Genomic DNA, 21,127 nt, shown 5'->3' with positions numbered 1-21,127 from the left:
ACGATGGTGGGTTGCCACCGGTCCTATACACATGCCGAGAACCCAGAGACTGAACCCATGCCGTTCCGCAGTCTGAGCCTAAAGCACAGCACCTTAGACCGCACTGCCACAAAGGAGGACAAGGCAGATTCATATGAACCAAAAATAGCCAAAAATGATAATATACCTCAAAATGACAAAAATTTATTTACTTGGAAAGGTTTGTTAAGGAGTTGAGATGGGATTTAAGTCCACTTCTGCATAGTAAGGCTAATTGGGACCGGATCTATGGTTTAAAGTAGGATCTGAACCACTATGTGCATTCACCGGGTATCGATTATCACCCCTTGATTACAAGGCAACGACACTATCACTGCGCCATCGGGGAGGCATCGTTTGTTAAAGATTATTCTCAAAATCTGTCTTCACGAAATCGAGAAAAATATGCGATCAAGAAATCGTACAATTTCTGAAGATAATTAATTTTAACACGTTGCGTATTTTAGGCTGCCTCGACAGTAGAATAGTTATTTGCTATGAATAATACTATTTGCCCTGAGATATGAGACATCCCGCCACCATTATACTTATTTTAGCATGTATTGCACTCTGATTCGGGACCACTTGTAACTGTTTGCATATATGCGGTTTACCACCGCACAAGCGGTCATTCTTCAGTTTGGTAACAAACTACTTGAGCTGGAATCATTGTTAGCTGAGCGTTGTAAGTGTTGTATATGCCTATATTCTGAATTAGGAATGTGGAAAAATTTTGAAATATTAAGGGTGCCATGAAATGAAAAAGTTTTGGAACCCCTGGTATAGACTATTCATAAGTAACAATGTAACTTACATACTCCAAATACAAATTGCTGTGCCTTCAGAATGCCTTTCAGCATTGAGGTTATGCTTAAATAATCCTCAACAATATCTTTATTAACTATAGCATTTTAAACTAATTGTATAGTCTATGAACAACTATCTAAAAACTAAGTTCTTTAAAAAAAAAATAGTGTGTTGTACATGTTTTACTTACCATGAAAAATTTTAGCCTATGTGATTTATATAATATGAATCGCAAACACACATGCCCAGTGAATATTGCATAGCAGAATACTTATGGTTTTCCAATTGTGCTTCAATACTTAAAAAAAAACAGAACTAAAAATTGCTGGTGATAATTGTCAAAATTTTGAATGCTAGCATATATACGAGATCAGATTCAACATCTCTTTTCTGTGACATTCTGATGCTATGAGCTCTCGTAGAATTGGCATTTTCTGCCCTGGTCATATGGAACCTTAAGGTGGGAGCTGAAGCACCGAGATGTGCCTGCACAAGGAATCAAACAAGATCTGTTGATAATTAGATGATGGCCATTAATGCACTTTGTACAATATTAGAACCACCTGGAAGTTTAAGACCACCTTACACATAGATAGGCTAATCTGGACTGGACCTACAGTTAAAAGTGGATTCCTAATCACTTGGTATTGAACACAACAATGTGAAGATGTTACCACTACACCATCAGGGAAGCCCAACTATCTCTCTGAACACAAACATTTTTTATATTAGAAAAGACCTACATTAGTTCATACCAATAAAATGCAATACTAGCAAAGTAGAGTAAAATATATTGTCATGCACAAAAGATTGTTACATGTTTTTTTGTACTACGAGAATACAAGAAATCAGAACTAACCTCCACTAAACACATTGTTACACATCATTCTACTAAAACACACATTTCATACGTGACATACACTTTATGATCAGATCTTAGGAATAACAAGAGAGTCGAACACTCATTTCAGTTACACATAATATCATCGTATTTTACAGAAATTCTTCACTCCACTAGGATTTTCCATGCCTTCTCGCCAAAGCAAATTGCAAAGTACAGCTTTGATTCGGGAGTTTTTATTCGCCAGTCGTACGTAACAGTCTTATTGTTGTTGTCAATGTTAACTCGTATCTTATTGTCTCTGATATGTTCACAGGTAAAACACACTTTTGAACCTTTCTGCAGGGGAGGCAACTTTGTTGTTTTTTCAGCTCCATCGACAAACACACATCCTGACAAGTAAAAAAAAATATATCAAACTTTAGGAAAGCGATTAAAAGAAAAGTATTATTAGAAATTAAAGATACTTTCATTTTATAAAAACACAAACAACCTAGATATAGACATGTACTTTATATCATTGTCTCGGGAATATCGTGAAGTTTGTATGTCAAGTTAGTGTAACATGGCAGATATCAACACTAGAGTGCTGCACGGAGAGTATTTCGCTCGAGCACCAAATAGCTCACACAGACAACACTAGATACCATACGGAACTGAGGGCTGCTTCGGTCGAACAGACAAAACAAGCAGTATATACTCAAAGCCCATAGTACATGTATAACTGCAATTTGTCTGTGGTAGTGGGAACTCAAATATGGATCGTGAAGTAAAAGACACAGTGAAATTGAAACTTAGGGAGATCACACACTCCGTGGCAAAAAAGAATCGCCCCCTAGTGATAAAATCTAATATTTTCTTTCAAGCAGTATGTTTTATTTTTTTTTGTAATTATTTTGACAATTGTGCATACTGTATGTAATTTTAACATTTTCTGATATTTTACTTACTCTAACAATGAAGGTAATAATGAAGAAAGCAACAAAGAAAGCAGTTAGTTGATTAAATTGTTAAGCTTTATGGCCTTCCACTATTGTTTGGTTTGATGTATAGTTCAATTGTTACTTTTGTTTAGGGATTGGTTTCATAACCTCGCTGATGTGGTTTCTTCTTCAGTTTTATCTCTGCACAGCTTCTTCTCATTGTTTGTTCCGATACCTTTTTCCCGATTTCACCGCCCCTAATCGGCAGGTAGACAGTCTACGAGAAAGCTTGTCAGCTTTGCTAGACGTTTCGATTTTTTATTAACGCTGGGTGTTGTTAACTCGTTTTCTTCCACTGCCTTTTGTACGATCAGTACTTCCAGTTGTTGTATTTTGCTGAACAACATTTGTGACAGTTTTTGGATGAATATAATGTTTTCGTGCAACTTCTTTCTTGGACACATTCTACCCATTTCGATTTACTGTACTTTGTGTGAGCAAGAAGGAAGACTTCTGATCAAGAAACCTTTCAGCTAGATTATGAAACCAATCCCTAACCAAATGTAACAATTGAACTATACATCAGACCAAACAAAGGTAACTAAACAATAGCAGAAGGCCATAAAGCTTAACAATTTAATCAACTAACTGGACCATCAACAGATACTGTGACACAGAGACAATTAAGGACTGCCCCAGGAAAGGTAAACCTCGCAGCATGTGGAGCCAGAAGTTCATGAAAGCAGTGGCAGCGCGGATTCGACGAAATCCTGTCTGGAAACAAGCAGTGATGGCTCGAGAGCTCTGAACATTTCAAAAACGTCATGTCGCGTGTGCTCCGAAGTGACCTAGGACTCCATGCTTATCGGTGAAGTACTGGTCACTTCCTCACTCCAAAGCTTAAGGTCCAGAGGGAGCAGAAAACAAAAAGACTAATTCAGCGTTAAGCAAATGGTGGCCACAGGAGGATCCTTTTCACGGACGAAAAAATCTTCACGATTGAAGTCTTTTACAATCTTCAAAACGACCGTCTTTATGCCTCGACATCCCAGAAAGCTCGTGAAAACATGCCACGAATCCTCAGAGGCCATCATTCCACCTCAGTGATGGTTTGGTGGGGGGTTTCGTACAATGGCACAACTGACCTCCACTTCTGTGAACATGGTGTGAAATCATCTGCAAAAGTCTACCAAGCGACAGTGTTGGAACCACTTGTGAAATCTTTGACCTGCACCATGTTCAACAATGAGCCGTGGAGCCTCCAGCAGGACTCAGCACCGGCCCACAAGGCAAAGACCACACAGGAGTGGCTTCAGAGGAATGTGCCGGATTTCATTGCTCCGGCTAATTGGCCATCCAGCAGCCCCGACCTCAGCCCATTGGACTACAGGTTGTGGTCCGTCTTGGAGGGCATGGTCTGTAAGAAGAGGCATCCAAACCTTGCGAGTCTCAAGCGTTCTCTTGTGAAGGCAGTGGTGGACTTTCCCCTCGAGACCGTGCATGCTGCGATCGATGACTGGCCTCGGAGACCGGGCCTGTGTGAAGGCCAAAGGAGGCCATTTTGAACAGTGATTGGTGCTCTGTGTTGGCAAGACCTGTACCTTTGTAAGATCCAAATATTAATACATTAGCTTGCTCACTGTGCCTGTAGTTCATTATTAACTGTGTAACAATTTATATGTCTAGGTATATTATTATTATTAATATTTTTCTTCTGTAATAAACTCATGCAATTGGAACACAAGTAACTGTTTGCCCACTCAACACACAATTACCTAAACTAACATCAGATCACTTTTGCTATCAGGATGGAAGAAACAAGATTAACCCCTTCCCTGTGAAATTTTCTAACAAAATGGTTTCCCGTCCTGTGTATTTTTTTCTGAGTTTGCGTAGTAATATTTTTAAGTAGCTACTGCTTCAGCACAATTCATCCAAGTATCATGGTTCATACGTCTTTCTCTTCAGAATAGAACAGCCTTTCAAAAGGTACCACTCACATGCGTACATTATGAGGAAAGGGAAATTGGGGAAATTTCCCTCCAAAAAATCCCTTTTGGTAACTTTAGTGCCCTCCAGACTGGCCCTGGATATAGGTACCCGATTATAATCTACCTTGAAAAATACTACGGTCTATACGTAATGCGTCTGCTAAGTTTTATTGCAATATCTTCAATAGGTATGAGGAATGAGGGAAAAAATATTTCACATTCCTGTTTGACTACTCTTGGATAGTAATTGGGGATAATTTGGGAAATTTCCCTCCAAAAAATCCCTTTTGGTAAATTTGGTGCCCTCTGGACTAGCCCAGGATATAGGTACCCGATTATAATCTACCTTGAAAAATACTACGGTCTATACGTAATGCGTCCGCCAAGTTTTATTGCAATATCTTCAATAGGTATGAAGGAAAAAAATATTTCGGAATCCTCTTTGACAATACTATTAGAAACTCACAAACTTAAAAATCAAAAATAAATCACCAACAGTTCAAATAACGCAACACCAAACAAAATGTACATAAAGCAACTCATTAAACATGGCACACAAACGAACTCACATTTGCACTTTACTTTCCTCTGAACTACTACTTCTTTCTTCTTCTTCTTCTTTGTCGGCACTGAAGATCGTGACTAAATAAAAGGTCATTGTTTCTTCGATAGCAAAACATATTTTTCACCAACAAAAACATATTATTCCGTTCAACACAGGTTACTTTAGTCAGATGTTCGCGGGTGTAATATTATGCCAAACACAGGGGAGGGGTTAAAAACTTTCAGAGGAATATTAACAGCGAGGAACACCACATGTCAGGAATTTTGGAAAACAAATGGCACAGGCTTTTAAGAAGACAGGAAACCAGGAACAAAAATACAGCACAGAATTTTCAAAAACTACAATTCTGATTCTGGTGTGCGCACACAGCAGTAAATATCCATAAGAACAGGATTGTGTTTGCTGTAAATATCTTGATTAACATGACATCCTCACACTCAGGAACTAACAGTAGAAAATCAACTCCAACGCCCCAATTGCAATGATAATCACTAGTGCAAATAGTATTCAGCTTTACAATGCAGCAAATTTTCAACATTTAAATTTTATAAGACCAAACCAATTTTGCATGTTTGCACAGACTTTCAGATATAATGTATGTACAGGGAGTCCATAAAGTCCTGCAAAAAACTAAAACTCTATAACTTGAAAACTATTAAGTTTATTAACAAAATATTTTGTGTGTACTTACAGCAAGGTTCAAAGTTTATTTCCTGCTTGTTAGGTTCATCGCCAAACCTCCAATTGTGCACCATTCACGTCCAAACACTGTTGCAGTCTTTTTGTGAAACCGAGAATTGCAAGCTGACGGTGCTCTCCTGGGATATTCAGAATCACATCTCTTATTTTTTTCTTTTAGGTCATCCAGATTAGCTGGTTTCTAAGAATACACCTCTGTATTTACATGTCCCCACAACCAATAATCGCAAGGTGTCAAGTCTGGTGATCTTGCAGGCCAAAGTGTGGGCCCTCTTCGGCCAATCCATCTCCCTTCAAATTGTTCGTTAAGAAACTGCCGAACTTCAAGGGCAAAATGCGGCTGCGCCCCATCTTGTTGCATGTGGATGTCATTGAGTTCTGGCACAAGAAATGTCTGTAACATATTCAGATAGTTGTTGCCATTTACCGTGTCTTCCTCGAAGAAAAATGGACCAATGATGTGGTCCATTGAAATCGCACACCACACATTCACTTTGGGATACCCCGAGTTTGTACTTCAAACTCGTGTGGATTTTCAACCCCCCAAATTCGGCAATTGTGCCTGTTCACTTTTCCCGACACATGAAATGTGGCCTTATCTGAGAACAGAATCCCAGACAGAAGGTCACCATCACCTTGTAAACGTGTAAGCATTAACCCACAAAACAACATTCTCATGTCACAGTCTTCGTCTTTCAGATTGTGTACAAATTTTAACTTGTTTGGCCGGGCCTTCACCTTCTTGCATACGATCTTGTGTACTGTTGACTTCGGTATTCCCAGTTCCAGTGATCTTCGTTTCAGCGATTTCATTGGACTCCAATGCACGCTGTCCTGCACTGACTGAATCACATCGTCACTCGATCCTGGCCTTCCACTGCGTGGCAAATCTGACACACTTCCCGTTGCCTTGAACTTTTCATACCATCTCTTGATACTTGAATTTGCTGGGGGTGGTTTCCCATATGTCGTCTGGAACTTTCTCTGCACTGAAACACAAGATTTTAACTCTGCAAACCACAGAACACACTGTGCCTTTTCCTGGATGGACGCCATCTTAAGTCACATGATCACGTGATTACCAGTGCAAGCGTCACTGAGCAGTGTGGCCAGAACAAAACTTTAAACTTCCACCCTTCTCACCCAAAAAATGTGTATTGTTAAACGCAACAACTAAAAAGTTATAGAGTTTTAGTTTTTTGCAGGACTTTATGGACTCCCTGTATAGTGTTACAATCTCCAGATACAGTACATTTCACATTACTATTAAAGTACATAAAACACTGGTATTATTTCTGGACACATTGCTTGTTTATTAGGTATTTTTATTGTTTGCTTAATAGAACGAGCACCTATTTCTTTTATATGCAATACTTGCCATGAAAGATCAGTCGTTAGGGCATCTGACTACCATGCCAGAGACCCAGGTTCGATTCCCAGCGGGGGAGAACCAGGATTTTTTCCATCTGTTCAAGCGGCTCCGGCACCCACCCAGCATCGTACAAAGTGGGTACCTGGAGGAAACTGCCAGGGGCATGGTGCTGATCACATCACCCCCACCTTCGGGAATGATCAAGAAAGTATGGGGCCCTAACTCCACACCCCCTATATGCCTTCATGGCATGGTGAAAAGCACAGGGGAGCGCTTTACTTTTTGACTTTACTTGCCATGAAATAGAGACTGTTCACACTTTGCTTCTACTGATGCAGTGAAGTACTGCAAGTAAGGCTAGCCGCACACCGTGTCCAACAGGATGCGACAAGTCACAAAGCAACAAGGTGATTCACAAAGCAATACGACGAGTCATTTTGATAGCTAAAATCTGATAGCAGATTTCATCCATGTACGCCTTAGGTCTAGGTCTCTCTTTTATAATTTGGGAAGCGAGTTAACGATACATAACAGCTTGCAGCTGACTCAATGTACATGTAGAATAAATGTATAATTTTATATGTTGTGAATAGAGTCATTTGTATTACCTTAAATGCAATGCTTATGTCACGTTTAATTTGCAATTAAATAAAAATATCGCTGCCATGATACTGTCCCCAAGTTCAGAAATTTTTGCCTGTAATTTTCCAGGCTCAATTCAATGGATTCACACATGCTCAGATTGTTCTTTCGCAAGCAGCTCCTTGAGATACCAAATTCATAATTTTATCGCAAACTGTCGCAATGTGAATGGAGTCAAATGTTTCATCTGCGGCGGCCTATAAGAGCCCCATGTTAAACCTTCCCCACGTCGGTTTGCAACAAAAATGTCACATCGCATCGCATCTTGCCGGATCCGGTGTGTGGCTGGCCTTAGAGAGATAATATGTGGCAAAAATACAAATAAAATATGAGTTCATTACTTATAATACAGTGGATTCTTTTAAATTGGATTTTTTCAGTAATTTGAACAGAAGTTTATTTCCCTTGAAATTCATGTTGAAGTTAAAAATTCATATGTAATTCTTTATTTGAATAATTCGAAGGCAGCTATCCAGAGACAGCCCTAGGGAGGTATGCAGCCTCCACCTTCTCCTCAACAACTTGGGTTTGCCCACCCCTTTTCTGTGCAGGCATACATACTTAAATCCCTTCACCATTGGTCAATGTGGCGTGTATACTAGCTTAACATTAGAGAAGAAAGTAGAGCTGGAGTCTAAAAAAGACAATTTTCATTTATCAAGTAGAAGATCTCATCGTTGTTTACAACAAGGGTGCCCAGTGAAGTTCAAATTTAGTTTAAAAATAATAATAAATATTGTTCCCCTCTCCCCAAATATAGACGAATCAAATAAAACTTTACTAATTACTAACAGGATGCCACTAATAGGCTCGTGTAGCACTCGAAACTTGTATTTCCAAACATTACCCGAGTCATAGTAGGTTCCAAGTCGTAAAAACACATGTAACATATATGTCACATCCTGGCATTTAGAGGGTTAATGATGCATGTTTTTGTTAATTCCATTTTTTCATGTCCCCTTATACAGTATATTGTGCAGTATACCAGCATACTAAGTGACTTGTCCTTTGGATGCCAGGCAACAAGTCAAGAAATAGGTGGTATTTATTTTCATGATTGATTGATTGATTGACTTGGTGTTTTTAAGTCTACTTTATGCACTGAAAGGCTAATTGGGACCACCTACAGTTTAAAGTGGGATCCAAACCACTATGTGCCTCCACTGGGTATCCAACCCGGGGCCCCTTGATTATACCGCTATTGTTAGAACCTGTCAAGTTTCCCATGCTAGCGATCGCTCGACAGTTTCGGTGCCAATGAGAAACGAGGAAAAAATAGTCTACTGGGCAGCGAGGAGCGAATGGAAGCCAGAAGAGAGGTGGTTACGTAAAAGCTGTTGCCACATTGCAGTCTAACTCCAACATGTTTTGTTTGTGTTATGTTGAAGAAACTTGTTTTGTAAGCATGGTGTTGATTAGTGTGGGGCTGAATTTGTGTATTGTTGCGTTTTAAATATCCAGGATGGAATTTATTTTGGTGATATTTGCTTGTGCATTTCCACATAGTTTATTCGCTGCCTGGCTAGGGCTTTCCCCACCATGGAGTCCACGCGGTCTGCAGCGGAAATGCAAGCACGGGAAGCGGGACAGGTTGTAACAAACGTGGTATACAAGGTGAAGACACTGCCACTGCACCATTGGGGAGGCACGGAATTTAATTTCAATCCCATGCTCTGGCAAGTACTTATCCAGGGAACCTTGCTACTAACTTGTGAAGAGGAAGTCATTTCTTACTCTGTGCAACATATCTATGCCTTACCTTGCGCATTGAGGAATAAAGATCCTGGCTGTAGAAGATTCTCTCCCTCTATCCTGGCATCCACTAGGCCTATTCCTTCATCACTGCAACCAACACCTGCTTCTAGCACCTAGAATTAAAGAACCCATAACAGTATGCATGTATTGGAATAAAATTGCATGAAATGTATTTGTACTTTCCTTACTTATCATCACTTTTGGCTAACTGTGGCAATAAGGATGAATGGTGATTAAATAGAATTGATGAAGATACTTGCACATTAATACCCACTCCAGGGACATAAAAATTGAGATCAAATTCTATAGTTCTCAAGCAACCCAACCTTTGCTCTCCTAGAACATAAAAACTATGAAATATTCACACAGGTGTGAATATTACAAAGGATGAGGTTTCATAATCATCATCCTTTGTAATATTTTAAAATACTTATTAATCCCAGTATAATCCATGCAAGAAGTTCTAGAAATTAGTCGCTCGAGTCAAAGATTTTTCTTCTTTTTTCTTAATGGCAACAAATTTCAGGAGGGAACAAGGTACAGTAAAACCTCGTTAATCTGGACTAATGAGGGGCATAAGTTGACAGGTTTAACGAAAGTCCGGATTAACTGAAATAACTTAAAAGTACAGTAGAGTCATTAAAACTCCATTTATAGCAACAAAACACATTTATTATGGTGTATTTAAAGCGCATAGGCCTAAATACACTATACAGTACAGTATAAAGTCTGCGGGAAACAGAATTTCATCAGTGGTTGACTGCCTTTTCTTTGGGAAGTTCTGTTGACTTCTAGCCACATTTAAAACCTAGCATTCTGCTTTTTTGTTTTTTTGCCTGTCAGGATTAAGCGAAGACCACATTAACAAGGTTTTACTGTATTTAAAAAAATTATGTAGGATTATGGCCACAGTAATCTGTGGTTTACAACCGGTAGGGACCATGTGCAGCACTTGATAATTTTAAGAAGAACAATTTCATTTGTGAAGGAAAGAAGAAACCTTTCTTTGTTTTAGATGGCAACATGTGCCCAAGAAATACCAAATGAGGTTGGTCTAGTTTGTCATTAAAAATGAAATGTACAGCGGAACATAGATTTTTACATTTTGTCACATTCGTAACGTTCCCTAGAAACAAGGTTCGAATTCTGAGTGGCGTAGCTTAATACTACTCGCTTGGCTGTTGAGAGCACAATTGACCCAATATGAGAGGTACACAAATAATGGAATGGCAATACTAACACATGGATTTTACACTGTTCAAGACTGACTTGTCTTTGTTGCAGATGAATGAATCCGATCCGTATTCAACTCAAACTCCAGTTCCTTCAAGAGCCGTAGTTCAACTCCCACCTCCTTATCATTCCAATCAAAAAAGGCCCCTCATTTACTTTCCATTTCCTATTTATTCAGTCCCCTGACATTACCTGACTCCAAGTGATGCACTCCTCACATTCCAATCTTAATCAAGCCTTCAGCAATTTTCGTGTACTTGTGTTACTTTAATGCTTGCTCAACACTAATATCTCTTGCTACTAGAATGTTATGTTGATGCTTCCTGACTTACAAAGATTCCTACCTTACTATTAATGAGTGATATATATATTTCGTTACGAGGGTCACTATTTATATTTTGAGCCTTGGCAACACTGATTGAAGTTAGGCGCGATTTGACGTTTGCACGGAATCGTCTGGCATTATTGACCATAACGTACTTCAAATGTTTTGTCAATAGCTTCATTTGTGTTGTTTATGTTGCCTTGGAGATTGCGCGACAACAATAAAATGGAATTAACTCGTGAACATTTTCGTGCGATGATGTTTTACGATTTTCGACGTGGATTATCAAGACAAGAGTGCATCGATTAACTTACTTCCACATTTGGCGATGAAGCCCCATCCTTTGCCACTGTGAAACGCTGGTATCACGAATTTAATCGTGGCCGCCATTCGCTCACCGAACGAGATTCGCGAAGGTCGTCCAAAATCAGTTGTTGTTCAAGAAAACATTGATGCTGTGCAAAACCTAATACTGCAAGATCGTCATGTGACATACTGTGAGATTGAGGCAACCATAGACATTAGTTCCACCAGCATATATAAAATATTACAGGATCATTTAGCTGTGAGAAAGGTATGTTCTCGTTGGATTCCACACAATATGACAAAAACTCAAAAAGATGCTCGCGTCAATTGGTGCAAACAAATGCTCAATAAATACAATCGTGGTGCTTCAAAAGACGTATATAAGATTGTAACAGGTGACGAATCATGGATATATGCATATGAGCCAGAACGTAAACAGCAGTCGACTGTATGGGTGTTTCAAGATGAATCCAATCCAACAAAAGTTGTTCGCGCTCGAAGCACATCGAAACAAATGGTCGCCTGTTTTCTCAGGAAAACTGGTCATGTGGCAACTGTGCCTTTAGAGAAACGTAGAATGGTCAACTCTGAATGGTACACAACAATTTGTTTGCTAGAGGTCTTCGGTCAAATACGGAAAACAAACAAACACCGTAGGATCATTCTTCATCAAGACAATGCCAGCTGTCACACATCTCGTCTAACAACCGACTTTATGAACAGTCAAAAAATCGAATTGATGGGTCATCCGCCGTACAGTCCTGATTTGGCACCCAATGACTTCTTCTTGTTCCCGAATGTCAAGAATAAATTGCATGGACAACGATTTTCGTCGGCGGAAGACGCCGTTGATGCGTTCACAAACCATATTATGGAGGTGTCTCAAGAAGATTGGAAAAACTGCTTTGACAAATGGTTTGAACGAATGCAAAAGTGTATTGACCATAAAGGAGAATACTTCGAAAAACAATAAAGCAGTTTTCAATGCCAAATTCCTGTTTTTTTCATTGTTAGGCTCAAAATATAAATAGTGACCCTCGTATTCCTAAGTTACTCTATGCATTATACGTTCAATCCTCATGGTCCCAATAGAACATAATGTTATGAAAAATTACCAAATTTGACATTCTCTCACATTTTAAGCTTTTTCCTCTTTGTTCCCTAAATAAAAATGTAAAATGGAGGTTGTACTGGATATGAATGAGAAAAGAAAACAGCAATTAAATATGAACACTAGTCTTGGATAAATGATATAAATAATACACAAAAAAAATCCAACACCTGATTATTTCATCCTCCATGTTTTCAGATCAGCTTTGATCCATCTTCAGGGAGAAGACAAAAAAATGAGTCACGGTAGGGTTAAAATGCATTAAACAAGTACAGTCAACTCTCGATTCTACGACCCCCTCGAAGTAACGACCCTTTTCCCGGGAACCGTGAAAAATTTAGAAAAAGTTGAAAAATTTGGAAAAAAAAGGTGAAAAATTGAAGGATATCGGCCGAAAAATGCGTTGCTTTTTTCCCCCACTCATTCCCTTCACAAGCGCTCTACCGCTCACAATTGGGTCTGAACTAAAAATAGGCACCACCACACGATGCTTGAGTGATATCCAATAGCACTTGACCTCTGCCCTCCCCTCCCTCAAGCACACCAATGTTACCCCGCACCCGACGGCCGCTACCCAACGTGCCAGGCTTTCTCTTGGATACGCGAGAAGAGAAGATCAAATGTGCTTGGATGTTATTTTAAATCGACCTTGACTTGTTTCCTTGTCCTAAGAGCTGCTGAAAACTCGCAGGTGAGGAGGGGAGGAGCAGCCCGAAATGACTGTTGGACTTGCAGTCTTTGCCAATGTGTATGGCAGGTCAAGCTCTTTCATGGATAAATACACCACCTTGAGAGATAAGATCGCAGGAATGTTCCAAAATACAGATGCGTGGCGCCTGGAAGTCTGGCCCATCTGTCCAGCTCTGACCTAGATTTCAATAGGTTCCCGTGAGTGAGCAACTCTCAGCCTTGTAGCCGACAACTTCCAGTAACCGCTTTCATTCAAAACGTTTTCTTTGTTCCCTGCAACACTTCATAAAAAAGCGAAACTGTTAGAGATAATCAAAGCCACATAGGCGAACTAAAGATCGTCAACCCGCTTAATGCGTTGTCATCCAGGTTTCCACAAAAGTTTACTTCGATCTTACGTGCATCATAACTCCCGTTTCCCACTTCATACGTTTTCCTAATTGTGTCGTAATATCTGCCAAAAAAGTGTTCCGTTGGCTGACTGACTTCTCCCTTTCTTCCTGTCAGCAAAGGGAGGGAGGGGGATTTTCTTGCTCGTGTGTGCACACGGGCTGATTACAGCCGAGGGTGGAAGTGGACCCACCCCTCTTCCTTTCCTTTGACGTCTAAAATGGGGAAAACCAGTTCTGGATATATTCTTGAAAACGAACAAAACAGTAAAAAAAAAAAAATGACCCCCCCCCCTTTTCCCAGCTTCTTATCCGCCACTGGTGTGCACGGCAATGTTGATAATTTCAGAATTCAGGTATTTTTTTATGCTGTTGTCTGCATAGGAAATATTACCCGTATTATTGTCTGTTGCATGGTAAAACGTAAAGCAAGGGTCATTTCTTTCTTCTTTACACTGCTGTTAAAAGTTCCACCTTCGACAGTTGCGTTATCTTTAAAATGCTGGGATTTTTCTCTTCCGCCACCTGTTGCTCGAACTTCCAGCCGGTCTCCTTGTTTTTAAGATGTAGCTGGCGCCAGTGTTTTGTCTAGCGTCTGCAAAGCTCTTGCTTGCAGATAACAGCGATGACTCATCCAGCGCGAAGGGAAAAGTTATTGTTTTGAATCTCGCAAAGCTGTTTTGATTTGACATAACGAAATTCGATCTCCAGAAAGGAAAACAAGAGTTAAAATAACTTCATGTTCTGCTCCTTCTGATAAACAAAACTGTAAATTTAATTCGCATCCGCTTTTCTTCAGAACCATTCAAGAAGAAGAAAAAAGTGCTTTATAGGAATGGTCCCGGAGATCGATTAAAAATACATTATTCAAGGGGAAAACTTTTGGAGTGGGTGTTTGACATCGAGAATACTCCTAAATCCAACATTAAATCATCAATTAACGTGAGAGTAAATAACGATCTACCATTTTGATATGTAAAAATGCGCAGTTTCATAAAGCTTGTTTTCAGTTCCTTTTATGCAGATGGGCTCATCGGGACTAAATATACAGTTTAAAGTGAAATTCAATTACAAACCTAAATGACTTTCAACTGGGACGCTGTTTAATGACGTGTCCTAGAATACGCATTGGGTGAAAACAGATCGCAAGTTGCACGTTTCCTTTTTCACACTGGATTGCAATGCAAGTAAAGTAGTTTGGACTGCTCCCTTGAATGGGGAAGGGGGGAGGGTGAATGAAGTTGGTTGAAGCAAAGAAAACGTGGCTTTTTTTTTGCGATGTATTTTAAACAGCCGAACCAGAACGAGAATTACAACCCCGCCTTTTTTTTTTTGTGCCTAGAAAGGTTGAGTTGTTTCTCCCGAGAGATCTAATCTTACCAGTTAATCTTGTAACAGACAATGCTCCAGTAGACCCGTATAAAATCCAACATTCATTCTGCCCTATTATCTCCCGACTTCTGCTGGCGCCAGTGTGACTGGTGTCAAGATTCTTAGAGTTTCGCTTGCAATAAGGGAGAGATTGTTTTCCTTTCCATGGGTCTCTGTGCAAACGGGTTTCTCATGAACTATAATTGTAAGAATTTCCTGGAAAGCAACGACTGTGCACAATTGAAAGAAAGTAACATTTTAAATTATTTTTTGTGAAAACGTTTTCATGTTCTATTTTCCTTCTCACAACACGCATCCTGCGCGTAACAGGTTGTATAACTACCAGGATAAATGGTGTTACCATCTCCTAGGCATCTTTGTGTCCGTTTGATCTTCGTTTAAGCAGAAAATTGGGGCAAATTCCAATAACGACCCCTTCGAAATAACGACCCTTTTCCCGGGAACTGAGAAAGGTCGTTGAATCGAGAGTTGACTGTATAAAAATATGATCAGAACTTCACATTCTTACTCTTTAAATCCATTTTAACCCATCTACAACTCATTCCTTTCTCCAGTCCCTGAAGAAAGTTCAAGGTCAGTGAAAATTCATAGGACTAAACAAGGTGCGTGTTTGATTTCATTTAGTTTTTTTTTAATACGTTGACAACACATGTCGTGAAATACCACATTTCTTAAGATGAATATTACAGTCACTGGGAACACAATGTACCAGCCATCATTAAGAAGGTAAATGAATCATTTGGTAGAATATCATCTGTCAGTATATTTGTATTTTACCAGTATCGGATAACATTATTTGTCAGTCCATACTTACTGTGAATTCTATGGAATGGCCTGGTCCAAACTGTGGAGAATCGGAAAATAGAACAGATGGTTCTTCTGCCTCTTTGCTCGCAATCTTGTTTTCATTTGTGATAAAATAATTGGGGTTGTTTTGATCCCAAGCTGTAAAAAGAACAGAAAAAAAAGTAAATTCAACCATTAACTGAAAACTTCAATGGTAAAATAATGAATTATAAAATATCTGACTGAAAACGATCATACATAATATGTAACCCAGCCACTGACCAGAAACAGTGAAGGATGCAGAAGTGTAGGAAAACTTAGTCTGATATTGGATATGAAGTACCCTTAACTTAAGATAATTTATATTCTGCGGCTGATACATAAATAAAAATACATATAATTTTTAATCTCAAGTTACCAAGTAGTCCAGTCACTAAAGTAATCTGCTTGGTTTATGCCATGTGCCAAAGTCATAATAAAAAAGGGTACGTTCTCCAGTGCAAGAGATAAAAATAGAACTTCCGACAGAACCCTAAAACTTATTTCCGGACAATCCCTCTATTAGGAGAGCCTGTTCAGCCAAATTCGCATTAAGGGGAAGAGTGACAATTATGTACCAGTTGTGCATTTATTTTAATATTGTCAGAATGGGCATTACTGCTTAACAACCTTCACTATACAAGAGAGTATGAATTTCTCTCCATGTTGCATGTGGAAGCGGTTTCTTAAGGTGATTATTAAGCTAGACACGATGTTTGAAAAATATAATCAATAAGTAGAATCCTATGTATTCCTTATGGAAAATCAACTACAAGTTACAGCTAATAAAATGGGAGTTTCAACTTTTCCTACCACAAAGACTTATTTCAACTTGTTCTTTTTCCGTCCATGTTCTATTCTACATCATTGGATGATTGATGTTCCCGAGAGAACGAATAAAATAATGGTCCCATAAGCATAATGCATTTCTCCTTGCCTCCTATGGCCATCCTAGCAGTGCTGCCAAACCTGATGTGCATAAAAGAGCTAAATTTCACCTAAAATTGAGCTAAAGTTGACTTTCAAGGAGCTAGATTAACGAAGGCTGCATAAAGTGTCTCTTAGGGTAATTTTAGGTGTCAAAGGGGTGGGGGCACTGACATTACCATTAACATTAAAGTGATGAAAATTAATTCTTAGTTTTCACCGTCTAGATAGCAACACCCATCTCAATAATCCAATTGCTGCATGAAACTGGAAATAAAGGAATTGCTGCATGAAACTGGAAATAAAGGAATCCCATATAACAATATTATGTCATCTTCACGTCAGCAACAGCGCTATAAAAAGGAGCTGAGGAGGTAAGAGGGGGTGGGGCAACACAGCCATTATAATAAATTATTACATCACATTCAAAATATATAGTCGTGGCAAAAGTTGGTCTTTGTGGGTTGGAGCCAGTGATAGCATCATAGTGGGGCAGGAGGCGAGTACCACAGTTCACAACCAAACGAATGCATGAAAGAGGCAGATCTAGCTCCAAAAGAGCAAAGCTGGCAACAGTGATCGGCAGCTGCCGCAGAGGGATGACCCTCTACCCCTTAAGCATAAGGGTCTATGTCCTCAAATGTGCCATTTTCATGTTATCGTTCCTATACAGTTTAAGTAGGGACCTTGATATTTGCACTCTTATTTTAGCACACTTTTCTGCCAAATATATGCAATTATACCTTCATTGTGCTTTTAAGCTAGTATTTAATTTGTAGATCATGTGGCCTACACATGTTTGTGACAATGTCATATATTGGAAACTGTTTTTGAGGAAGTTATTTTCTACTTCTCGTGCAACAAATATCACTGTTATGGCACTCATGTGGCAGTAGATGCACAATGTATCACAGCCAGAGCCATACCACTTTGCTTGGTAATGCAAAACATTCCGATAGAAGATGAAAAATCATGTAAAACATTCATTTACATATGGTTTTATTTATTATTTAGCTGTCATAATTATTCCATGCATAACCTGCACCATAGTTTATTTTCTGATAAAATTTTGGAAAACATGCATGTTATACATACATAAATATTGTACAGTTATTTTCTATGCCTAAAACACAAGAATGTGGTATTTTCAGAGTATGTTTTGTTTTGTAAGTACAAAATGTGTTCAAATTTGTGAAAAAGGCCACATTTTGCATTATTTTGTGATTATGAATGCATTAAAATTGTGTTTAGGACATGTCACTAATTTTTGCTGTTATCACAATTGCAAAAAAATCAAGATCCATAAGTTGACTGAAAGACTACCAATGTCCTAACTGAATGTCAGTTATACTACATCTGAATTACATTAGCCAACTACACACTCACAGAAAGGCTTTTGATTTGTGACAGCAACGTGTGGCAAGCTCCATGCACTCCATTCAGAATCTCCTTCCGCTTTGCAACACACTCTGAAGGTGTATGGCATTCCTGGCTGCAGCTCCCTCACGAGGAATGACGTCTCTGGACCACAGTACACATCGTGGAAGTTACAGAAAAGGTGCTCCTTCCCTTTTATATCTCCATACGCAGACTGCAACCTGAATGCATGGATGTCTGTTATGTGTTCAAAATCAACCTGGAAGATATATTATAGAAATTGTAATTGATTGAAATTATAGGTGCATCTGCACTTAGGCTAGGCTATTTGCTTCTGTCACATTAGGGACAAAGACCCTTACCACAAATACAATCAATACATGTCTCCGATGCCAGAGGCTCGTTGGCCTGCAAGGCTGCAGTTACTGGGGTGTACTATGTGTAAGTGAGGTTGAGATTTATTTGCAGAAAAAAGTCAGAACTGAAAGGGTTAACATTTGCAAAAAAAAAAAAAAAAAAGATATATTAGCAAAAATTAACGAGATGAAGAAAATTCGAGAGTGAACGAACAATGTGTGGATAAAAAATGATAATTGCAAATTAGAAAGAAACTTTTGAATAAAATGAACACTGTGTTGTAAAATCTATGTACACTCTTGTAAAACAAGTGCATGAATATAAATTTAATAAAACTGAATTGCCTATTAGAAATAGCTTATGACAGCCTCCATAGTGGAAATACTGTTGCCTTGTAACCAAGAGGTTCCACGTTCAGTCTCTGGTGGAGTCATTACAAGGTAGTTCAGATACTACTTTACACTGTAGGTCCAGTCCAGATTAACCTATCTGAGCATAATGTGCATGTAAATAAAATCATGGAAAATTATGAACCTGGAAAGAAATTCAAGTGTAACAAGTTTAATTGGCACATTTATATAGTGCAGGTCACACAGTTTGACCTGCACTTTACAAAATACTTTGACATTAAACTTGAGTGCAATAATATCTTGTTAACAACACAAAACAGTACGATATGAGGCACTTTAAAAGTTTGTCCAAGCCTTCGACTCCCATCTCGGAACCATCATCAGGGCTGGTAGAGAGAGGGCGAAGATGACATGGTCGAGGTTTCGATGACGTGGAGAAACTTTTAAAGTATCTCGTATCATGGTGTGTGTTTCATGTTGTTCTTAACAAGAATGTTGCCTGCATGTGATGTAAGAAGTTACATAATATATATCTCGTTACATTTGAATAGTGGCTAAAGCAACATGTCAGCTACAACAATGGAAACTTCAGAAAGAATAGCAATAAAAGTATGATACATTTAATTACATAGTCTCACATTCCCATAAGCTGTAATAAGACGATCTTACCTCCTCCCAATGCACCAGAAGAGCACCCGGCTTCTCTTCAATGTCAACAACCTGTACCGGCCCCATGCGAGAGATTCGTCCGAGAGTGAGGATCTTGTTTTGAAGTTCAATTCGTGCAGCACTGCCTGAGAATTGAAATGATATGTCTGGCACTTCTTCGAGTTTTGGAACAGCAGGTAGGCTACAAAAAGGATAAAATATAAGCAACTTAACAAATTTTTAATACATTTCTGTGTTCTGCCAATAAATCATTAAATACAATAACAACTACTTTACCTATTCAAAAGCCAAAAAATCCTAAAAACGTTTCAAGGATAGACAGCAATAATACATGATAAAAACCAAAACATTACAAATAATGCTTAAAATCATCTCTCTACAAACTGAAAATCATCTACTGTTATATTCAGGGGTAGAAAAATACAGACACCCAGTCGGCATGGTGCCTGAAAATTTTCACCTGGCAACTGAATTTATAAATCCAGTCCTATTATATTTTTAATATTTCTAGTTCAATTATGGAAATTTCCATTACTTTTTCATGTTATTTTTAATATTTGTGTTTTCTGTATCACGTGTATCATTAAATCAGAATAATAAGCATGCCATTATAAATTTTTGCACTCTTGCTAGCAAAATTTTAAATTTGCTGCAATATGGTAGTCTGGTGGTGCGAACCCTGTTAGAACTTCGTGGAGCTACCTCTTACTGCGATAACAGCAGCCACCCTGTCAGGCATGCTCTCGACTAGTTTGTGGAGGACGTTCATTGGAATGTGTTGCCATTCCTCTTGCAAAATCTCACTCAGTTGGACAATGGAATTTGACCACATCTCCCGAGACCTCACCCGCCGGTACAATGCATCCCAAAGTTGTTGTATGTTGTCGGCATACCACTGCATAGTAGCCTCCGAAACATGGCACCTAGCATTGTCATCCTGGAAGTAACAGGGATCCATTCTGTAAAAATGCCACAAGGTTGGGAGCATTTCATTGTCTAGTATTGTACAGTATGCCTGCGAGTTCATTGTGCCACAAACAACCACCAGTGGTCCCACACGGTAGTACGAGAAACAAGCCCACACCATTACTCCACCACCATCAAATTTCCTGTAGGCACAATACACTCTGGTAGAAGCCGTTCCCATACACGTACATCAGACCATCACTCCACAGAACTGCTTTCCACTGCTCCAGTGTCCAGTTGTGACGGTCCAAACACCACTTGAGACGCTGAACTTTATTCACCTTGGTGATATGCAGGCTTATGTGCTGCTGCTCTTCCGGAATATCCGAGTTGGTGGGCCTCTGTTCACAATGTTCCAATGGAAACTGACGCCCCTGTTGCTGCCGTAAACTCCTATCTGATTGTAGCCATTGGCTGTGTCCTGCTTTTCACAATTTCACGTTTTAGGGTTCTCCGATCTCTGTTAGTCAGTTTTTCGGTCGCATGGAACGTTCACCATTGTCACAATGTCCATGCACCTTCCACTTACGAAGCACAAATGCCATTGTTGATTTGGCCCTGCTAGACAGCCCACTGAGGTGGCAGCCCACAATTATG

The 21,127-nt window shown here is 39.2% G+C and overlaps 1 protein-coding gene across 2 annotated transcripts in view; it reads right to left on the bottom strand.

The window, feature by feature from the left end:
• Window positions 1–1,596: 1,596 nt before the first annotated feature.
• The window catches only part of LOC145990257 (cytokine receptor-like factor 3), a 35,309-nt gene continuing 15,778 nt past the window's right edge, over window positions 1,597–21,127 (bottom strand). For both annotated transcript variants that reach the window (XM_083125932.1, XM_083125933.1), the window contains 5 exons: window positions 19,565–19,745; window positions 18,198–18,447; window positions 15,874–16,004; window positions 9,618–9,726; window positions 1,597–2,058 (listed from right to left, as the gene is read on the bottom strand). In XM_083125932.1, the coding sequence (XP_082982058.1) occupies window positions 1,832–2,058; window positions 9,618–9,726; window positions 15,874–16,004; window positions 18,198–18,447; window positions 19,565–19,745 (898 nt within the window). In that variant the 3' untranslated portion in view covers window positions 1,597–1,831. The remainder of the gene's footprint in view (window positions 2,059–9,617; window positions 9,727–15,873; window positions 16,005–18,197; window positions 18,448–19,564; window positions 19,746–21,127) is intronic.

The sequence above is a fragment of the Lepisma saccharinum genome, chromosome 7 (genome assembly GCF_977018435.1).
Source record: "Lepisma saccharinum chromosome 7, izLepSacc3.1, whole genome shotgun sequence".
Classification (NCBI taxonomy): Eukaryota; Metazoa; Arthropoda; class Insecta; order Zygentoma; family Lepismatidae; genus Lepisma; species Lepisma saccharinum.
Note: the sequence above shows the minus strand (reverse complement) of the source record. Positions and strands in the feature narration are given on the sequence as shown.